This window comes from Syngnathus floridae, chromosome 9, assembly GCF_059516105.1.
Source record: "Syngnathus floridae isolate MCC-2025c chromosome 9, RoL_Sflo_1.0, whole genome shotgun sequence".
NCBI lineage: Eukaryota > Metazoa > Chordata > Actinopteri > Syngnathiformes > Syngnathidae > Syngnathus > Syngnathus floridae.
In genome coordinates, this window is record NC_142421.1 from 11,274,258 (window position 1) to 11,287,511 (window position 13,254).

Consider the following 13,254-nt stretch of genomic DNA (forward strand, 5'->3'; position numbering starts at 1 on the left):
TCCGATGGAAGATGAAGCCCGTGCAGCAAAACGCTTAAAATAGCGGCCTCAGAGATTTAATGTTTAATTTTGCATAGCCTCCACTCTGGTAGAAAAAAAGAACAGCAGCAGGAGAACGTCCACTTTTCATTGGATTATTGCAATTAGGGCTGATTTTTTTAGGACAATATATACATTTGGGTGCAATATGATTCGAGTATGGCTCAATTCGGTGGAATTACGATTTGATTCGATATGGCGTGGTTCAGTTTTCATGGCTCAATTACAGCTTTGGTCCATAATGGGCGGAGTGTCTGATCATTGTTTCTCTAAAGTAAATGCAAATGTTTTATCACAAATATAATCAGTCTGCTCTCATGGAGGCTGACAAAGATTGGACAGTATAAATAGTTGACAAGGTGAAATTTGAAGGATTTGGACAATTTTGAATCAAAAATTTATATAAACAATTAATTGATTATAAAAATAATCAATTCATCATTGTCGATTAATTTAGTAATTAATTAGTTGTTGATTAATCGTCACACCACCGACATAAATTGATCAATCAATACAAATAGATGTTTTAAAAGCCTACAGAGCAAGTGAAACGAGGCAGTTTTTGGAAAATTGCAGCCTTTATGAGAGAACGGCATTCATCATCCTGATGTCGATTTGAATCAGATTTTTTTTTTTGTTCAGGCCTCATTTGTTTTGATGGAATTTGAGCCCACCGGCGTTGACATTCAGAGACGGCTGTTTTTTGTTTTGCACCATGTGAGGTTTTGACACATAGAGTGCCCGTAAATTTAATTGGAAGCCAAAGCAAGGAGTCTGCCGCTTGTGAGCAACACACCCAACAACCTTGTTAAAATGTATGGCGGCAATCTTGCGCGTTCTGCTCTTTGCCTCCTGTCCAATAAATCCAACATCTCAAGGGCCAACCCCAAATAAAGCGTTAAGCCTCTTCCCTTCTCGTCCTGCCAGACGCGAATAAAGAGAAAAGAGATAAGCGCAGCTTTTTAGGTTTGTTTAGACTGAAAGAATACACAGCTGGGTTTGTGTTCAATAAAGAACAAAAAAAGGTGATGACGCGTACGCACGCAGGTCGACATTCCAAGTCATAAGTCAAAACATGTTTGCGTGGCTTCCTCTTAAACGCCTCGAGAACACGTCGGTAGCCAAACAACAGCAAATTACAGAAGTAGAGTTGGATAGGACAACAGATCACTCTGACTGCCTGCCCCCCCACCCCCCCCACCCAGGTTCCCCCCGCTACTTTGCATAGCTGCGCTCCGGCAACCAATCACCCGGGGCGAGAAGACAACCAGCCCGACTAGTTGCGATTTAGGGATGAACGCAGGTGACTGCTCGTGAGACATCACCTGTCAGATGTTTCCAAATCTCCCATTCATCTATTGAAAGCAAAACAAACTCACCTTTTTGCCTTTCTTTTTGCGATGAGCCGCTTTCCCTCCTCCTGTTCCTGAGGCCGTCTTCTCCTTTGCCTCCTCACTCATGCTGAGAGTCACTTCTTCTTTCTTTTTGTTGTTGCGCCTCGTTTAATCCAGCGTGCGGCAGCCCGTCGTCAGCGGAGCGCCTCCATAGCCACAGTGATTGAGAGGAGAGGAGATGATGCTCTCCTCCTCTTTCACCATCGAGGTCCACTCCCACTCGGCTGCCTTGGCAATTAGCGGCGCGCGTTCGCAAGGGTGGGGTAGGCACCCACGGCAAGAGCGAGCGAACGAGTTGTGATGAAGGAAGGGTGTCCACCTGAGGCTACCTGAGAGTCCTCAAAAAGAAAGAGAGTGGAGAAAGTGGCAGTGAAGGAAAACCAAAAACAACAAAAAGAGATCCAGTCCCTCCTGCCTTTTTACCGTGCGCGTCTCTCGCAGGCGTGACATCAAGTAAGGCTTTCCACATCTCTGACAGGGGAGTGTGTGTACTGTTCAAGGTGGGGAGGGGAGGGGTGGAGGGCTGGCGGGGGTCCTTCCAGAAAAGGAACTCCTCTCTACTCTTTGCCAGCACGCGGGATCAGCTTACTGGAAAAAGAGAGAGAGAGATGTGGATGAAGATGTTTGAGACACAGGCGGGGAGGGGGGGAGGGGGGGTTCATAGAGTCACGGGGCAGGAGGGGAGGTGGGCTGAAGACCACGCCTTTCCAGCACGTCCCACAAACGAGCCAATTCGGTGGCTAACGAGACAGACAGGGAATGGGAACAACAGAGAGGGAGCGAAAAGGGGAAAAGGCTGCGGGAGCAATGTGATAATGGAGAGACGGGGGGCCGGGGGGGGGCAAAGTGAAAGAAGGCAGCTGAATGACGCATATGGAGTTTTTGAAGTCCATGTCCATTCCAGTATTTGGAAGATCCAAACCCTGAAAACCGATTAATCGTCCAATTAGTTTAGAATCGTTTCAAAGAATGGACTTCTGTGACATCATCGCCTTCCACAAGAGGCAGGAACCATTTGGAGCGACGTGCAATCAACACTCAACAACCTTGATAGCGTTCAAGCTGAGTCAAAGGCTAACTGGCCAGATGTGGAATCACACGTTACATCAACGCTGTCATCTTACTCCATCCCCCCCCAGCCTAGAGTTCATGGGCGCGTTCACGATGGTGTGCTTGCTTTAGCACCGTGCCAGAAGTTATTGATCGGGGACCTGGTGGCCGCTCCATCAGCACGCTCTTTATTATGGAACACACACACGAGTGGGAAAACATTGCTAACCTTTATGTAGATTCAAAGCAGTATGCGGTCCTGAGGTCTCGGAGTCTCTTACGACTCATTTTAATGATGGTCATTATTATAAAATGACCATCAACAAGCAATTGTTCTTTTCTTCATTGAAGAACTTTTGTGAGCCTGCATTTGCATTTTATTTGACTTTTAAACACAAATGGCACCCAGTGGCCTTTGTTCTAATGTTGATGAATGAAATCATTTTTGTTGGTGCAAAAAGACATTTGCATTCACTTTGCTGGCGCACAATCAAACAAGTACAGATTTAAATTAGTATTTAGTCATAACAAGCCACAATTGACTCGCATTCTCTTAAGTAGTCATGTGCGAGTTTATGTTTGTTATTTTGTGTTTATTGGACAGTTTATTAAGCGCAATAAAAGAGTTGGAGTCCGAGAACTGAAATACATCACACGAGCGTCTGTTTCTAATATTCACACCCGTTGGAGGAGTGAAATATAATTACGATCTTATTTCAGCGGTGTCCTTGCAGCCAGGACCAGACAAAGTCACGAGATGAGACGATGTTGGCCATTACTGTGGCTTTGATCACGCCAAACGCAGACTTGTAGCGTCATGCGTGGAAAGCTAATTTTGCACCGGTGCCTTTCTTAACATTCACCATGAAAAGAGAACGAGGAGGACGACTGATGAGTACTCGCTGGCCTTGAAGACGAGAAGGTTAAACGACAAAATCTGTTTTATTGCCTTTTATTTGATCACAAAAATGTTAACAAAGGCTAAACTAGCTAAAGCTACCGCAATGGTTGAATTAGATACTTGTCGGATTAATTGGCAAACGATTCATTGTGCCAATTTGGCAAAATTCAATTTTCAAAAATCGTCTAATAAAAAAACTAATTGTTTAATGAACGGACAGGCCTTCTAGAGAGCCAATAGTTTATGTAAACAAGCAATTAAAAAAAATCAATTTTCCATTATACGGTATGTCCACTTGACAGAATACATAGCTGAGATGAAATTACATTTCTGCTCCAAATTCACATTGCAAACTAGAATGCTGAAATCAATTGTTGATACATCTTAAATCAAGGCCTTGTACAAGGTATTCAATCACTCTGAGCCCAAGAGATACTGTTTTTTTTTTTTTTCTTTCTGCCGCTATTCTAGAAAGTAAACACAAGTCCATTTAGTGCATCATGGGGAAGGAAGCTGTAAAGAAGCAGGCTGTGACAGAAGCCACCAGCAGCCTCCGAGTGTCTTCTCACATCCATCACCGAGTGCATCGAAACCCGCCAATCGATGGCGGCTGCCGAGCGCTGAATGGGCCCGACATAAAGCTCAGCAAGTGTTGGATGGCGTCCCTCCCCTGCCCCCTCCCCTTCTGGGTTGCTCCTCTCAATCATCACATAGATGATAAACACCACCGCACACCTTCCAATCAATCAAACTCAACCAAGCAACGAACAAAACAACAGCTATGCAGCTTTGATCCAAGCATTGATCCATGTGTGTATCGGGAATCAATACTGAGGGAAGTTATTATTACCACAATGTGATTTTGGACTAGCAATCAGAAGTCATGTGTAGAAACAATGCAAAATCGTGCCAACAAAATCTATGGAACAAATATAACACTGATAAGTGTTCATGTTGCTTTTTCGCATTAGCCAGCAGGGAGGCGTTGCCAAGACAGCGGTTAAGATCCAAAGTGCCCTCCAGGAAAGCACCTAAACGTTTCCAAAGTAGCGCGGGCTGCGTAAGCGCTCATATAGTAAGTCATCCCGACGTTTGAAGTCAAATGTCACGCAGCGGGACGTGTCTGTGCATGCAGGCAGGGCGTGCAAACACAATTCTCTTTTTATGCAGAAAGAACTGAGTCAACGGATTCCTGCGTTTCAACTTGAAATGATAATTAAAATTTTGATGTTGATGCACGTGGCTTGGTTTGAGCGTGTCCTTCAAGGTGCTCCAATTGAGCGTCACTTTTGTGCTGCAACCGGGTCAAGAGCAGACAGGCACTCCCGTACTGATAAAGCGCTACGGGGACAAAGGGGCTCCATTTTTACCTCGGCCCGAATAGTCCAGGGACCCATTTGCATTATCAACACATATACAAGTACGCAGCACCAGGAGAGCCATAATGAGGGTTTTACTGAGAACCGCTGCTGATTCAGGAGGAGGGGGGGGGGCACTTTAAAGCTCCCTCACCTTGAATGTATAAGTGTAAATATGTATAATGACTTTAATTTGCCCAAATTGCTACTTTACAGTGAAGGGACAACTCCCCAAACAAAGTAATGACAGTGATAAAGCGCACGCTGGTATTTGGAGTCAAGAAGCTTCAGTATGTGCAGAATGAAAAGTCTGAGTCCAACCAGACTTGCTTGAAAATGACACCATCAAGTGTAAAAATGATCATTTCATTTCAATGTCCAAAATGGTGAAGCTAAAAAGAGTGTGGAAGTGATAGACGATCAGCCACAAAAAAAAATCATACACAACACAAACAATCGTCCCATCCTGTTGGTTTGTGTTATGTCTCAGAGCATGAGGCCAACAAGAGTCGAACCCTGTACCTCAGAACTGTCAAACATGCTAGACCACCATGCTGCCCAATCGCGACGTGAGAATAGCTGCTGCTGCAAATGAGCCTGAGCACATAAAAAGTGTTCAACATGCAAGTGGCAGGGCTTGCCAGAAACTGCAACTGTCCATGAATGACAAAGACAGCATTGCATATTATTATCGTTGGATTCCTCTCACAATCTAACGATCTCTGGACAAAAATAAGCGTTGCCACGGACAACCGAATGACCACTCTCTCCCTCTCTCCTTACGTAGCGTGCAGACACACATGCACACACGCGGATGACACGCCGGAGCGTTTTTCTCCCGGCAACATCATCACTTGCTTTCCCACCCTTGTCTCCATGGAGACGAGCATCCAGAGCTGGCAGGTTCCTGACTGTTGTGAATCAGCACAGACAAAAAAGGAGGGGCAGGGTTTGTCTTTGTATTTCAACATGACTGGGGGGAGATTTGTATAGTTAACATGCGGCCAGTGTATTGTCTGCCAAACGACATTTAGCTGCCCGTTCAAAATTTTTCATCAAAGAGATGTTGGAGGTGTGGCTGTGGATACAGGCAAAGGCCCGGGGGAAGCGCTGCCCCGTTGGCCCCCTGGTTTGGTTGCCACTGCCCACAAGCGAAATTGCTACATTGGGAACATCGTTGTCTTGATTTACAACCGCCCCGATTAATGAGTTTTGACCTGTCGCTCAGGCAATGGAAAAAAACAAAAAACGAGTTAACTGAGTGAGCGCAAACATCGGATTTAATGCCGCTTGCCGTGGGGAGAAAAAAAAAAAAAAGTGACAGTTACACTTTCAGCCAGGAAAACAAACACACAATTCTTATGCAAGCACAAATTTACTTCCAGACCCCCATGTATAGATCAACTAGGCCACTTTACAGATACAACACATCAGTTGATTATGATTTACTCGTACTTTCACAAGGATGTCAAAATTTTTTGTAAGGAAAAAAGAAAGGTTAGTTTTACGTAAGTCATTCATTGCCTTAGTGAGGACACTTTAAGGGAAGTCTCTTGTCACCGGCCCGGCACTGTCCTTTCTGACACACCGCAGACTCTCTCAGTAAAAAATTTAAATGTAATCTGATGACAAGACTGGAGCCAGAACCAGCCGCCCCTCCAAGTCCCCCCACCCTTAAACCTCTGCTTGGCCCTTTGTAGCGCCACCCACCGCCACCCTCTCAAGAATCTCCCAGTGATGTTTGACCTTTCATCAAAGTTCATTTCCGCTGTAACTGCACATACACACACACCACAGTAAGATTGTGCGCGCGGGCGTGTTTATTTTTAAACACATGCTCTTCTTGTGTGTATTCATGTGATGAGCTGAGGTAACACACACACCTCAGTTAAAGTGATAAGATGTTGAGTTTTCTCTTGCGCTGAATCTATTATGTCTATTACGTTTTTAAAAGGGAAGTCAAGCCAAACACTTTTTGTAGTAATATGTTCTGTGCAACTCAAATAGTTGGAACACGGTGTTCTGATTAATGTATTGTTTGTGGAATATGAATTAAACGGGCAAAATTCCAGCTGTTTTTTATCTCTCTCAGACGGGGGCCTTTTTGGAAGTTGCTAAAATTGACCTCAAAGTTTCCAGGTCTCATGTCACAACCAATCACGGCTCAGCTTCAGAAAACTGGCGAGCCATGATTGGTTGTGTTCTGAGACCTGGTGACTGTGATGTCATTTTCAATTGACAACAAGTGGCAAAATGGTCACCTGAGATGATTATATTCAAGTCATAATGTTGTGAGAACAATTTACAATATGTAGGTGTTTATCAAGAAGTTAATCGGTTTCATCTTGGCTGATGGCCTCATAACTGAAGCGTAGTTGTGCTATTCATCTGACTAATGTTTTTCAGTCTCTGCGGTTTTGGTTTTTCACAGCAAGTCCAAACACAGACCTGACGATCAGACAAAAAACAATTAGAGCGTCAACAAGCTTTCATGTAGGACGGAAAAACAAGTTGAGCATAAAATGACAGCGGCAATTCCTCAAGTGAACCCATCTGAGTCCTAATTACTCGGAAACCACAAGCATGTGCATGACTCGAAGGCATGCGGCCCTCCGAAACGTGACGGCAACATTCCCATACGTTCTTCACGACCAGCTCCGAACATTAGCATATCAGTGGGAGGCATTTGGTATTCTCGTCTTACGTAATAATGAGAACAGATGTGACATTGTTCTCCACTCTGCTCGTACTTTGGGACAATTCCACCCTCAGAGTGCGGGAATCATCCGAAGTCATACGAAGCGATCACACAAACAACATGAGAGTGCGAACGGAAGGCTCTTGCATACGCCGTTGCCATGGCACACGTTCACCATGGCAACAGAGCCGGCAACAGGGGAATAGAGCGGCGGCGACGGCGTCGTCTGGGCTGCTGTGGCTGCTCAGACTCATACACAAATACGTATGGAAAGCCGGAGGAGCATTTCATACAGGTTCATGTATGAGCACAGTCCTGTACAATTACATGTTACTCGTGAGGCCAAACTATGTACGGGTGTGCCGACTTGAAGTTACAAGCAGACTGCACGGGCCAGCTAATAATATAGCTGCTGTATGGTGTCAGTTCCATGCATCACAGCAGGGGATGCTTACAAAGGTTAAAAGCCGACTGACTGCAAGGGGAATCCCAGGTATTTAACAACACGCACACACACACACACCGCACGCACACACACGCAAAGTGACGTGAGGTGGAAGTGGCGACACTGCTTTTTTCCTAAACTCTGAAATCGACATTTACCAACAATGACAATTGAAATGCTGCCTGATCAAAGTCATAAAGATTTGAATATCTAAGACTACCCGAGGCTTACACAGTGTGAGGTGTGTTGAGGGCCAAACATCATAAAATTGAGAGCCTACTTGCATAATTGTCTGCACACAGACACTGATTGTTATCTCCAAGCTTTTTATTATTTTTTTTTAAGTTAAAAGTGAAGCTAATTTGACAGGCTTTGGAAGCATGTAGTGCCCATTCTGTTTTGGGCAATCTGAAAGAGTTTTCTTCACTCTACATTAGCAGACCTAACTCTGAAGTGACCACTGGATTGGATGTTACATTACAACCAAAGTCAATTGATCTCTTGGGGGAAATTGGATCTTAAGAAGATTGGAGCCTCAAAAATATATCTATCCCATTCTAAAATGGCTGCTGTGGTGCGGGCTAAAGTGCACACTTAACGGTGGTTTCCTTGCCCACTAAGTCTTGTACTGTTAAAACTCCATGGAGGAGAGACAAGCGGATGGAGATGTCTTCTGCTCAGTGTCATCGTCGGAGCAGGTGGGCGTGGCACTCAGCGACATAGCAACTAAAGCTGACTCGAGAGCGACATCTATTGGACGAGGCACTCACTGGACGCTACAGTAGGTACACCGAGATATCCTGACATCTCATACGAGGCGTATCAATAATTCTGATTACACACAAAAAAAAAAAACACGAGTTGTTATAAATTAAATCAAAAAAAAGAAACAATCCAGGCTCCGCTACATATTTTGCAACGCAAGCGCGCCATCTTGTGTCGTAAGTGGACACAGTATTGTGGTTTTGAAAACTTGCTTGCCAACTGAATAACTAAAATGAGATCCAAACTGGAGTCTTTAATCACTTTTTGTTAATAGTTTTATTTTGAGGTGCTGACAAACTGTCTTAGCAATTTTTTGCACAAAAATACAGAACTGGTACCCTTTACTAAGTCAACACTTAACTGCTACCTCTTGAACATTTGCAGTATGCACAAAGGGTTGTGTGCCTCTGTCATATTTACTGCATAACAAATAAACATTTCGGCTTTGTGATGTTTAAAACTGGAACATCATCTAATAAATACATCCAGTGCAGCGAGGGGGGGGGGGGGTTGTCTCACCTGAGATGACCCACGTAACCCGAAAGACGGAATGAACGTGCGTCCTCGCCAAGATCTGCTGCCTTCAATTACAATTACATTCGCTGACTCGCTCAAAGAGAAACACAACAACAACAAAATCATTTTAGAGACTCGACATATGGACAAGCATATCAAAATAAAGCTCATGAGTGTAATTTTAGACTGTAAAATGAAATGTATTGGTTTGGAGACTATTTGAGCTTCTTGCTGAGTTATAATCCAACGTGAGATGAAAATTGCATAAAAATATCCGTACAACATATCTGCCTTGTGGGTGTGATGTTTTTCATACGGTCATACGGCACAGTTTTGAGGGTCGCTGGTTACGCTGGCGTACACGGGGGTCCTCAGTATCACTCGTACAGCTACGGAGCGTGCCGAACTCTTAACTAATGCTAATGCAAAGTTCAGTGGTAACCAAGCAACAAGTGAATGTTGCGTTAACGTGAGGAGCTTCATCGCGCTTTGACGGTAGGCTAGCTGGATCACATTTGTTATTGTTGTAATTTGAGGCTTGTCATTTGAGCCCAGGATGTTCGACTTAATGCTTCAAACGTCCTGCCCAGTTGATTGCAACTGTCCGTTTCGGGGCGTGATCGGCCAGCCGTACGCAGCCTTCAGATTACCTGCCTTGTCTTGCTTTGTCATCTTTTTTTCCCCCCAAACTCGACTCTGACTTTGTTTTCGGCTGCACTGCTTCGCTTCTGGTATCGCTCTCGTGTCTCTCAGTGCTGCAGGAGGAAGTTGGTGGCTATGTTGATGTCGTTGTTGGACGCTCGGAGGGCCTCGAGGGCATCCGGCCGGGAGAAGCCCATCTCCACCAACCTGGCGACCTGCAGGAGGAGTTCCATGAAATTAGAATCTGGATATAGAGTGTAGAAGATTTCCATTTATGCTTTTACACCTGCAATGATTCTTACAGCTCATTTCTGCAGAGGGTGAAAATCTCATTTAGTTCCCCATTCTTTGAATATTTTGACCAAAGCATGTCAGACATTGTTTATCATTATTAGCATTGTATTGGTACATTTTTCAATATGAACAGGCAATGGTGACTGCACCTGCTCCTCTGCGACAGCGTTGTCGGATGGTGGCGGTGGCGCGCTGGGCTGCGTCTGAGCCTGCGGTGGTGGTTCTCTTCTGCGTCTCAGGGAGGGGAACAACCTGCTCCACGGGAGCAAGCCAGTCTGCTAAGATAAAAAGGATTTTTTTTTTCACTCTTTCCACTTAAGTAATGAAAAAGAAGTCTCCGAATCGCATGGAATGGCTTTGTTGGTTTGAGCAGGAAAATCGCCGGTACTTGTGCTTGGTGTCTGGAGTTAGCACGGGCCTCGTTGAACTGGGCCAATAGCAGCTCTTGATCCAGTTGGTCCATCCGCTGTTGCCTCTGGATGTCCAGCGTGGCGCCCATCCCCAGAGGTGCCTCGCTGGTTGGTTGAGAACCTTCAAGGGGGGGAAAGAAAATAACATGACCATGTTTGCGCATCACTGTTGTTCAAACCGTGACGGCGCTAGCTCGGACGCACTGGAGAAGAGTGGCTCCAGAAGGTAGCGTGCGACGGCACACAGCCAGGCAGGCACAAAGAGAAATTTCTGGAGCCAGAGCACGTTGGAGTGGTACAAACCACCCGAGATCTGAGACACATGTCAGACATTAATCAATCAACCGTTGCGTTATACGATGATGGGTTTACCTTATACCAGTGGACCCTCAGGATAAAAAATAAAAATAGGCTCATTACAGCATTCTATGATTATTGATCTTTGGGCACTGTGTTTTCAAAATTGAAACAGGAATTTGGTTGTTTGCTGATGAAGTGTACAAGGCCGCTGGAGCATCATATGACTCACCAGGCCACTGAGTGCCAGGACCCACATGAAGGGACTGGACGTCAACAGCTACACAGAGACACAAACAAAGAGGGGACAAGATTCATGACTGGATGCGTAAAAACACAACGGAGCTGAACAGAACCATACCTGCAGTCCGACGATGTAGACCAAGGTTTTGTTGGTGATGCTGACGAGGCCCAGCACCTGGGTGATGGGCACCTTGGGGATGGACCAATAGAAAGGCACAAAGAGGGCAAAGACCGGGGCCAGCCTGTGGACGTCACGCATCAACAATCTAATTTGTTGTGATCAAATGTTACTTGCAAGATTGTGATTGTATACAGAAAAAAAAAAAAAAAAGAAAACTGAAACAGTAAATACAACATTGCAATTCATTTGCTTTGGTTTGGCCTTGTTCCCCAAACAAATCAAACTCACAGCCCCGCAGGCAACTCCTCCACCTCGTAGTCAAAGAGGAAGGAGAACGCCTGAGCCAACAGCAAGTCCAGCAGTGCAGAGACAAACCAGGTGCCCAACAAGAAGGACTAAACAAAAGACATGTTTTAAGAGGGGCAAATATCTCAAAACATCTCTGGTCCTCTCAAGCCGTCTAATGTGAACAGAACATGCTGCCAAGCTTGTTCATCATTGGCACTCACGGCAAACTTCCTGGAGCCAAACCTCCTCTCAAAGATTCGGAAGTTGTAGATGAGCATGGCACTGCAGAAGGAGTCCTTCACGTCCAGACACACTAGCCTGCCGCACAGCAAGCGCCACACCTACCATCACATCCATATTGTTAGGCACATTCATATCAGATCCTTTAAACGTTAACTCAAGTCAAACCTGCTGTTGGTGGCTGACAGCCTGCAGGTTGTACTCAAACATGTGCTGGTACTGCGGGAGCAGGAGGAGCATCACCGTCAACCCGCTCAGAACTAACAGCAGACCTTTGGACAGAGGAGCCTTGTCTGTAAAGAACAACAACAAAAAAAAAAACATGTTCCCGTTTAACTCGAGATTAGGTTGTTTGGCACCCCCTGGATTACAATTAAGATTGACGCCTCTGATTAAACCCAAGGAAAGCTTCGTTTATGCCAAAATATTTAGGTTTGATTGATTGATTGATTGATTGATTGATTGATTGATTGATTGATTGATTGAACTATTTCCACAGGTCTATTTTAGCTCCCTCAGCTCAGCTATCTAAAAAGCACGTTCAAGTTGTTGCGCTGATAGCCTGCCTGGATAAATGAATGACAACTTCATCTATAGCCTGCCAGGGTAAATGAATGACAACTGCATGCTAATCTACTTAGCTGAGCTGGCTGCCAGAGGCGGGCTGGGGATACTCACACAGGCCCCGGGAACCGGTGGTGGTAAACATGACGTCGAGGAAGTTGACAATACTCCAGAGGACACACGGCGAGGTTTCAACACAAACTAAGAGGAAAGAAACAACGGGGTGGCGTTGACGTAGCGACCCATGCTGGCTGACGAGGAGTGTAGTAGAACAGGACGGGAACAGGAAGTAGCTCGTCACCCAACCTACAGAAGCTCAACTGGACCAAAATCAAGTGACCCACTGTATATATCATGAAAGAGCGGCGCATTAAGAATTCCGACTACATATGATTAAATCTGCATTTATTTCCTTTGTCGTACATGTTTTCGATTAAATGAGTATTTTCCCCCCGTCTTGTACCGCTTTTATATTCGCGTTTGGACTATGTCGTTTGTCTGCTCGCAATGCATTGTGGTCTATACTCAACTTTTCCAAGTGCGTTGAGGGTAATTTACATTTATGCTCCGTATTCCTAGTTTGGTCGCTAGAGAGCGGTGTTTCATTGAGTTTGAAGCTGAAAAAGGCTAAGCCAAGCAGGGCAGTTTACACAAAAAGGAATTTAAGACATCGAAATAAAAAGAAAAGAAAAACGAGTAAGCACCTAAATTGCTACAGTAATGTACAGCACAAGAACATGATCATGTTAAATTTTATTCTAGACATGCTCTAAAAAACCTTAATAATTCGTCATTTTAATTGTTCGTTTTGTTGTTCTTATTCTTATTTGTTGTCAACTTTTTGTATTCTAGCCATTTTTCATTTCCAATTTAGACAATTCTGTTCATCATCTAATAATTAATGTACTTATTATTTCTTCTGTCAAGTTAAGACCCTGGGGCCAAGAGGGCTCTGGTCCCACTTTTCATTTACTAAGAGTTGACCTTAC

At 44.7% G+C, this 13,254-nt stretch overlaps 2 protein-coding genes across 3 annotated transcripts in view; both read right to left on the reverse strand.

The window, feature by feature from the left end:
* The window catches only part of LOC148393484 (ankyrin-3-like), a 70,218-nt gene extending 68,333 nt beyond the window's left edge, over positions 1-1,885 (reverse strand). Inside the window, exon 1 of the mRNA XM_088385160.1 lies at positions 1,419-1,885. Coding sequence (XP_088241286.1) covers positions 1,419-1,499 — 81 coding nt within the window. The 5' untranslated portion in view covers positions 1,500-1,885. The remainder of the gene's footprint in view (positions 1-1,418) is intronic.
* Positions 1,886-8,902: 7,017 nt separating this feature from the next.
* On the reverse strand, positions 8,903-12,744 carry ubac2 (UBA domain containing 2). Of its 2 annotated transcripts, none has more exons than XM_088384976.1 (10): positions 12,380-12,744; positions 11,870-11,994; positions 11,683-11,802; positions 11,462-11,568; positions 11,171-11,294; positions 11,042-11,089; positions 10,717-10,825; positions 10,491-10,633; positions 10,252-10,377; positions 8,903-10,023 (listed from the first exon to the last, which is right to left on the reverse strand). In XM_088384976.1, the coding sequence occupies exons 1-10, from the start codon at positions 12,408-12,410 to the stop codon at positions 9,916-9,918; spliced, it is 1,041 nt and encodes a 346-aa protein (XP_088241102.1). In that variant the 5' UTR covers positions 12,411-12,744; the 3' UTR covers positions 8,903-9,915. The 2 variants fall into 2 exon arrangements, with proteins under 2 accessions (XP_088241102.1, XP_088241101.1); XM_088384975.1 differs by having other exon boundaries at positions 10,252-10,380; positions 12,380-12,739.
* Positions 12,745-13,254: the final 510 nt, after the last annotated feature.